Raw genomic sequence first — 9,100 nt, 5'->3', positions numbered from 1 at the left:
TTTGGGGTAACAGAAATGTTCTGGAACAGGACAGAGGCGGTAACTGGGTAACACTGTGAAGACACTGAATGCTACTAAATTATTCACTTCAAGATAACTGTACATTATCTGAATCATGTGCCATTAAAAACACAAATTTTTAAAAATGTGCCCCTCTGGTACTGTAATTCCTTCTGAAAAATCACACACGTGGACAAGCGTTATACCTGGGCCAAGTAGGCGTCGTAATCTATATTCTGTAATCCAGAGGCTGCAAAGGCCTCAAGGTTTTTTCTTCCTTCTGCATCCAGCAGGACAATGCCGTCGAGTTGTAAGTTCAGATGGTCAAGCTGGCTCATTATGTTTCCAGTATGCTGTGTGAAACAAGTTTTATTTACTTTTTATTTACTTATTTATTTTTAATGTATTTGGTGCAGGATCTCACTAAGTAGCTCGGATACCTAGTGATCCTCCTGTCTCAGCCTTCCCAGCACTGGGATTACAAGCATGTACCACCATGCCCAGTCTTGGTGGTGGCTTGGGGATGGGGATGGGGGTGGCATGGCATGGGGTGTTGGGGATCAAATTCTGGTCCTTGTGCTTGCCTAAGTAGGCATTTAGTCCACTGAGCTATCTCACCAGTCCTCAAAACAAGCTTTATTTATTTTTTTTGAAACAAGCTTTAAACCAGTCCATTATTTTCAAAAAATGTCACCAATTTAATGTTTTAAAGGGGCAATAAAATTATATAGGCAGAACATTTACATGCATTTGATGGGCATTCCTTGCTTCCATTCCTGTGTTCTTTGTCCATGGAAGGTGCACTGTCTATTTTCAAAGACCTTAAAAGGAACTAGGGTGTCATAAGTATTGGACATGAACTCCACCGGGACACCCAGGAGAAAGAACTCAAATACCACATGGGCTGGAGGAACAGGAGAGATAAGGTCACTTATGAACTCCCAGCCTTGACAAACAGAGATGCTGGGAGAAATGGGGTGGGCTGGAATTCCAGGGAGGAGACCAGCAAAGCCAGGGTTGGGTAGTAGGAAGACATGGAAGATGCCATCTGGAAACAGTGTCTGGTTATGTGGGCAGAGAGCATGGCAGCGAGGCTACTGATCTGGAGTTGTCCTAGTGGCCTGCTGATGGTTGCTGGCAGCATGAGAAAGGTGGAACTCTCTCAACTGCAGCCCAGTGTGGCACAGGAGAAGTGGCCTACAGTGTGATGGGCAGGGAGGCGGGTTTCTAGTTGGAGTTTATTTACAAAACTCTACCCTGTTTATGGACACGTGAGGGGTGCTTAGAGGACCAAATCAGTGCAAAATTTATATGCAACTTTCAAATAAAGCTCCTCAGCTCCTCCCATTTGAGAACTGTCATCATGGCCTCATGGTCACTTCCATGCTGCCTCAGTAGGAAACTTGTAGGGCTTGCAGCTGATCTCCTTCAGAACCTCTCGGGATCTGCTCTCATTCTGGAAACCCCAAAGTAGGAGACCTCTGGGTCCTTCCCGGCTGATGATGCCCTAGCCCTAAGCAGCAGGGACTCTCCTGTTTCCTTCTGCCTCATGTGTTTTGGACTGGTCCTTTTTCAGGGTCTTAAGACTCAGATTAGGGTAGGAACTTCAGCAAAGCAGGCAAGAGGGTCACTGTCTGCTTCTACCTTCCTGCTTCTTGCCAAGGGCCAGCAGAGGCCATCTTGGGGGCTGGACAACACACGACACACAGGAGTGAGGACAGTGTGGGCCACACTTCTTGATCTGGGCACTGAGGGACAAGGGGGTGGTGGTTTTCGAGCAGTAGGACTTTTCCTACAGGATCATCAACACTCAGCGAAATGAAATCTTTTCCTGGGAAGGTTTTCTTTTTTTTTTGGCGGAACCGGGGATTGAATTCAGGCCCTTGCGCTTGCCAGGGAAGCGCTTATTCCACTGAGCCATCTGCCTGGCCCCTCTGGGAAGGGTTTTAAGTGAGGTCCCTCTGAGGATCTTGGGTGATCAACTAGGAAAACTTAAGCCACAAAACAGACCAGTGGGTGAGGTTGAGAAAATGGTGTCGAATTTGATGAAGGTGAAGACTGCACAATCCTGTGGATGTACAATATGCCACTGGAAGAGGGCATATTATATCTTAGAGAATTTCACATCCATTTCAACACAAAGAAAGACAACCGTGTTGGGTGCCACCATGAAGTACATGGCAGGTTCTGCAGACTCACCTTCTCAATGTTGAGCTCCTCAGTGACGTTGAAGTAATTGTCCAGCTTAAGCGTGGTGTAAAGACCTTTATTATTTTTGCAATCACTGTGGGAAGATACAGAAATCATGACCCAGAAGAGCAGCGTGGCTCCCTGCACCCACTGCTAAGGATAAGGCCAGAGCCGGTTTCTCATTGTGCAATCTGTGGATGCCCAAGTGGGTTCCATGTGCCATCTGTGGCCAAAAGAACCTACAGGACTCACTACTCCTGATGCCTTTCCCTGTCTTAGTTTTGCTACTGAAATAATGGGACTGACTAACACATCATTCCTTCTATTTCCTGTACTGCTGTGGACAAGTTTATAAATAGGGAAGAAATAAACTCTTAGAGATGCCCTACAGAGTTTATCATGGGCTTTGTTAAAGCCCTTGTCATGACCGTCTCTCCTCTGTATTTCCAGCATTTTGACTTCACTAGATAGATAGATGCTTGGACATCTACAGCTGAGGCTGTGCCAGGCTGGGGTGTGCACCTATCTAGACACTCAGGCGAGTGTGTCTATAAACCCAGCTCACAATTGGCCCATCAGAATGCTGACCTTACCAGTGGATTCAGACCCTGCGCTTGCTCACAGGCACTTTAATCCCCTGAGTCATTTGGCCAGCCCTAAATGAATAATTAAAAAATAAACAAATGCTACGGAATGGGGAGCAAATGGAATTGTCCAAGGTCATGGGGTGGCCTGTTAGCTGGGACCAGCCCTACAATGACATCATTACTGTGATACCTGGGATTTGGACCATTCACTGAATTCTCAGGGTCCCCTAAATGCACCTTAGGGTCACCTTATCCATAGAGTCCCGGGACACCTTGCAAGCAGAACCCCAAGACATCACTATGCCCAGGATTCAAGGGTTTTGGGCTCAGGATTATCTTTCCGGTCTCCTTAAGGAACAGCGGAGCTTTGGAACTGAAAAGTCTTATGAGAAGGGGTAAAAGAAACACTTTGAAAGCAAAATTCTAGCTCTGGAGAAAAGGCATTTTATGCAGCAAAATATGTAACACAATTACTGATACCTGTAAACTTGTTCAAAAGTGAGTTTAACATTGGGCTTTTTGAGTACCATGCCAGAGAGATAGTACTTCCACTCCTCATTCAGTAAGTAGGGCGTGTCTAACACCTAGGACAGATGAAATGACATTTTGGAAAGAAGCTTCACACGACCATATATATATTAAACATTTTTGAGACTTTTTCATATTGTGATATTTCTCCCCAACTTCCAACTTGAAATAAATCAATTAACAACTGAGTAACACCAAAGTTACTGAAAGTTATTTTTTTTTTTTTTTGAGAACTTAATTTTACTTCAGCAAACAAATTAGAAACTAGAGAACAGCAGGAATTTTGCTTCCAAATAGTTAAATCAAAATCAGAAGCTACAGACCTAACTCTTCTCTACTTCTCTCTGGACAAAATGAATTAACTCATACACGCTTGCCTCTGCCCCACATATGTTTAAGGTGGACAAACGGATCAGGACTGTGGATGTACCTGCTAAGGCCCAGTGAATAGCGCTTGTTAGGGTTGATGCATTGTGTCAACTGAGAGGTCTAGAAACTTATTTAAGTGACTAGCAGGGGCCAGGCTCCTCACTGTGTAATCATCCTCATCCTGTACAAGAGGAGGGCAGGAGATGGCGTGAGTGCTGCACCCACCTGTGTGTGTGTGTGTGTGTGTGTGTGTGTGTGTGTGTGTGTGTAAGCCTGCTTACGATATAAGGGAGGAAAACAAGCTTGCTTTCCCCCCTTGTTCTCGTTGCTTTTGCTGCCTTCTGCGGTCCTTGCGCCTTGATGCTCTGCCTTGGAGCCAGCCAAGTGTAGAATGAAACCTCCACAAACTCGGAGCTAAACAAACCTTTCCTCCCTTCATTTTCAGTGTTGAGTATTTTGTCTCAACAAAGAGAGCAAAGTAACCACACATCCCTCATCTGACATGCTGGCAACGTGAAGCGTTTCAGAATTTTTTTCTGACTTTGGAATAATTACATAAAGGGGACAGGATTCAAGTTTAAAAATGGAATTTATATATATTTTATATGTTCCTTAGACACACACCACAAGGGTAATTTTATACAGTATTTTAAATTATTTTATACATGAAACAAAGCTTCAGGATGTGGAATTTTCCCATTTGTGATGTCATGTCAGTGCTTAAAAGCTTCAGAGACTGGAAAATTCTGGATTTCAGACTTTTTTGGATTGGGGTGGTCAATCTGAATAAATGCTTTTGAAATAGCCCTTACTTTTAAAGAATTACTTTTAATGATTCAATACTGCAGAGCAGGTAATAGAGCCTGGCTTGGAATCTTCTTAGTATTATTAAAAGGCCAAGTGAAAACAACGTGAGTCCTCGCACTCCCAATTCAATCTCCCTTAACCGAACTAACACCCAAACACCGTCACCATGACAACTATCTACCTCCCCGACTTTCATGTGATGTCACTGCAGACCTGAGGTGGGAAATACACACACAGTGAAAGAGGGGAAGGAAAGCTTATGTCAAACATCAAAATCTGGAGGCAAACACTGAGCACCCGAGTCAGGAGCCAGGGACGTGCAGCAGCAGGCGCGATTCCGACAGAGCCCCGCGGGCTGCGGGAGCTGGTCTGAGAAGGAAAGTGAAGCCCAATCTCAGCTCCTGAGTGTCTCATGGGACAGCCTCAGGGACAATCCCCTGATCAAGGTGTCCTTTGTTGGGCCCTTTCACTTCATATGCACTGCCCCAGCTCACCTAGGTGGAGGATGTGGACCGCAGGATCTCCTTACAATGTCAGAAACCTCCACAGGGGTGTGGGAAAGCAGGGCACTTCCCTCCTCGCCTCACCTTCTCGGTCACTCCAAGGACCTTTCCTGAGCACTGCTTTCGCTGTACGGGGCTGGAGCCCACTGACAGCCACTGAGCTGTATCCCAGCCACTCTGAAAACCTTATTTTGATTTTTCTAATTTTAAAAAAATCTATATATTTGTTTATTTGGTACAGGGTCTCGCTACACAGCTCAGACCCACAGCGATGCTCTGGTCTCAGCCTCCTTAGGCTAGGATTACAGACGTGCGTCACCATGCCTAGTTTCAGGGGCCAGCACGGCAACCATACTAGCAATTGGACTTGGTTCCGTGACCTTGCCAGGCAGGGGCTTAGACAGCCAAGCTGTCTCCCAAGCCTAAACTTTTATCTTGATACAGACTCCTGATAAATACTGTAGACGGGCCTCTAACCTGTGATCCTCCTGCTCCAGCCTTCTGAGTACTTGGGATTACAGGTGTGAGGCATGATTTTTATTCACTCATATTAAAATTGGCATGGGTGTACAGGCCTTAATTCCTGGCACTGACTTCATATATAATCAGAAAATAAGAATACTATTAGACACACATGTATATGTTTATGAATACTATTATATACTTCAAGTATATGAATACTCATATAGTGTTATGGAAAATATGTGTACTACTATACATATATGTATAAGTATATACTATTATATGTGAATACTATTCATGTATAAAAATATATGAATATTATTATGTCTTGTGTATATATAACTGTGTATATATGTATATGTATGTGTGTGTATGTATGTGTACATATATAAATTTTTCCCTCTTATAAGCACAGTCTCAACTTGTAGAATTAAAATCAAGGGCCGGCGAGATAGTTTAGCTATCTAAAGCACCTGCTTAGTAAGCTTAGGCAGGCGCAGGGGACCGCAGTTCACTGCCCGGCACCGCACCCTGCGCCAGCCCTGCCCTCTGGGTGGGCTGAGCTGGCCAAAAAACAAATAAATAAATAAAACCAGCTGGGATGAGCCACCCATGCCTGGAATCCCAGCATGCTGGGAAGCTGCGGCAGGAAGATTGTAAACTTGAGGCCACCCAGCATGGGTAACTCAGCAAGACACTGTCTAAAATTAAACCAAGCCAAACCAAATCAACCCAACAAACAAAAAAGAAAACTACTCATGTTTTTATACTGCTCTTGAAGTAGCCCACAAGTTACGGCAAAATCCAGGCGCCCCTTCAAGTCCTGCCACAAGGAAGAGCAAACCATGGTTACCTGGAATAACTTCCTGTTGGCGTACGGTTCACAGACCAATTTTTCCACATTGACACCAATGATAAAAGTAAGAACGACGAGTGTCATCAATAGCCAGCAAAAGAGGAAAACTAAGCCGACCCCACTGTAAGAGAACACGAAGAGTTAGCAACTCTACAGCAAGGATTTGAGGCCGCTGACCAGCACCTACTCCCTCCACCTACTGGTGGTGTAGAATGGGGCTGGAGTCCTCAACAGACTGCAAGATGAACAGGTCCCTGCCTGGGAGTACACTGCGCTCTTCCTGTCCCTGGCTTGCAATGAGGGCACCCTTAGGATGGCAGTGCCTGCTCCACCTGCCAGGGCCAGAGCCTGGCTCCAGGGTTGGGTGAGAACCAGGCCTCTCGGCAAAAGTGACAGAAGTGGAGAGGTTGGTCGCAGGCTGGAAATGTGCCCTGGAGACTCTGAAAGGGGCTGCCATGGCCCTCTATCTGCACGGTGCAGGAGAGTGGCATGAGGGCCACTTTGGGGGCAGGGAGGGGGCTGGGGTGGGGCTGAGAGGGAGCCCAGGAGGGGAAGCCATGGAAAAGCGCAGGACCAGCACAGTGCAAGGATGGATTGTGCAGGTGTCCCTGTGACTGGGCATTGCTGGGGATGGGGACCATGACAGGGGCTGGGACGTGGCCCAATGGGTCTGCTGGTGTGGAGAGAAGTCAATGGGTGAGAGACACAGCATGGCAGGCAGGAGCAGCTGGATAAGAGATGAAGTCAGGAGGGGCTGAGGGCAGTGGCAGGAGCACCGGTCTCTGCACCTGGCTGGAGAGAAGCTGGAGTGGCCACTGGTCAGAGCCACTAGGAGGAAGGTGCTGTGCAGGGGCTTGAGGGCAGACATCTGGTTAGAGTGCAAGAGATGTCACAGTGAGCATCTGTCACCAGGGCTGGTGGGGAGAAGGAAGCAGCCCTGGCCTGGCTGCTATGCCAAATGGTGGCAGGACAGCAAATGAACAAGAGCAAGGACAAGAGCCAGAGAGATAGCTCAGCAAACTAAGTGCCTGCTTAGGCGAGCACAGGGGCCGGGGTTCAAACTCTGGTCCGGCATGCTGCACTGGCCCTGCTCTTGGGCACACTGAGCTGGCTATGGAGACTGGGCGTGGTGGTGCGTGCATTTAATCCCAGTGCTGGGGAGGCTGAAAACAGGAGGATCACTACGAGTCCAAGCTGCATAGTGAGACCCTGTACCAAATACACTGAGGGAGGGAGGGAGGGAGGGAGAGAGAGGTATCACAGAAGCAGGATGGGCATGTGGGGCATGAGGTCACCAAGGGGGAAAGGAGAGTTTGTGTGGCAGAGGGGGCAGTGGCAGCAAGCCACTGCAGACACTGCTGCCCTGCTCTCCTGAGACCAGAGGTTGCTGCTGATTAGACAAAGTGGGGTGACAGCAGAGAAAGCTGAAGCAAAGTCCCACCAGACTCAAGGAGCTGCAGCGACCATCAACAGGGGATGTCCCTGTTTCTATTTCTTTCAAAGCAGATATTAGTTGTTGCGATGCTAAAACCAGTGTGGCTTTTATAAAACAGTGCCCCTGGTGAAGCAGTCATAAAGATGAGGCACAATCACCACCAAAACACAGGTAAAGCGCCCCAAGATCAGGGTTCCTCAGTTGTTCAGAGTGAACTAACTTCGCACCTGCTTCTGTGTATTTGTACAGAAAAGCCCAGCAAACACATTTTCCCTTGCTGGTATAATTTCTTCTCACTTGTCCTTCCCTGACCAGAGATACCTGTGTCTGAATGTATTTCTTAAATCTAGGCTTCTCATGCATGGGATTCTTTCTCAGGCCCTGGAGCCCCCAGGTCACTGGCTGTCAGGGTATCTTGATGGCACTGATGCCTATAGCAAGGACAGCAAAGGCTGGCTCTATACTGCAGCCTAATTGTCCTGGGAAAGGACTTAAGACTTGGGGCTCATAAGAAACTCAATGAATTATTACGGTGACCCATGTTTAAAAGACATTGGTGTCCGCCAGCTACTTTCCCGCCCTCCCTACCCGCACACTAGTGATATGCAGAGGAGAACGAGAATTGTACCCGATGTCTCGGTCTTCTGCTTCTCGAAGGAGTTGCTGTGGGTCTTTCAGCCACGTCAGACACCCAACAGCTGAGTTGCAAAGAGCTCATTCTAAAAGTGTGATGCACTGGCTCTGTCCCTGGGCAGCCTGCTCCAGGGAAGGCCTTCTAAAGGCATGAACTTGGACATGGATGTGTATGAACCAGGGACACTCGCTCTGGGCTGCCATTGGCGTGGCATTCACTGGCATCTTGCACTCACGCTTGTCTCTAGTTGAGGCTGCTTGTCAACGTCCTAGAGATGCTAGTAGGGAGAACTCAGTGACCTCAAGTTGCGAGAGCTCCAAGTTGGGAGCTCTGCTGACCATGGAGAAGGGTGTCTCAGAGCAGGCCGGCTCAGCTTCTGATGAACAGACGAGTGAATGAATAAGGTAAAGAAGGAGCGATGCTCCATAACATGATTTGATATTGCATTAATACACAGTGGAGGGCTATTCTGCCACGAAGAAGGTTAAACCTGAGCCATTGGTAGGAAAACGGATGCACCTTGAAACCATAATGTTAAGTGAAATCAAAGTGACACATAACTTATATACTGCCTATGTTTATAGCAGCACAATTTGTGATAGCCAAATCTTGGAAACAACAAAGATGCCCATCATCTGAGGAATGGTTGAAAAAGATGTGGTATTTTTACACAATGGAGTATTACTCAGCTATAAAGAATGATAAACTCGAAGCCTTTATATTGAAGTG

General features: G+C 46.9%; 1 protein-coding gene across 7 annotated transcripts in view; it reads right to left on the bottom strand.

Annotated features, from left to right (window-relative positions):
- The window catches only part of Prom1 (prominin 1), a 142,517-nt gene that overhangs the window by 14,903 nt on the left and 118,514 nt on the right, over positions 1–9,100 (bottom strand). For all 7 annotated transcript variants that reach the window (XM_023699547.1, XM_023699551.1, XM_023699537.1 and 4 more), the window contains exons 13-16: positions 6,300–6,423; positions 3,258–3,361; positions 2,200–2,284; positions 207–353 (exon numbers count right to left, since the gene is read on the bottom strand). In XM_023699547.1, coding sequence (XP_023555315.1) covers positions 207–353; positions 2,200–2,284; positions 3,258–3,361; positions 6,300–6,423 — 460 coding nt within the window. The remainder of the gene's footprint in view (positions 1–206; positions 354–2,199; positions 2,285–3,257; positions 3,362–6,299; positions 6,424–9,100) is intronic.

The sequence above is a fragment of the Octodon degus genome, unplaced genomic scaffold, assembly GCF_000260255.1.
Source record: "Octodon degus isolate 3935 unplaced genomic scaffold, OctDeg1.0 scaffold00006, whole genome shotgun sequence".
In the NCBI taxonomy this organism is placed as follows: Eukaryota; Metazoa; Chordata; class Mammalia; order Rodentia; family Octodontidae; genus Octodon; species Octodon degus.
Note: the sequence above shows the minus strand (reverse complement) of the source record. Positions and strands in the feature narration are given on the sequence as shown.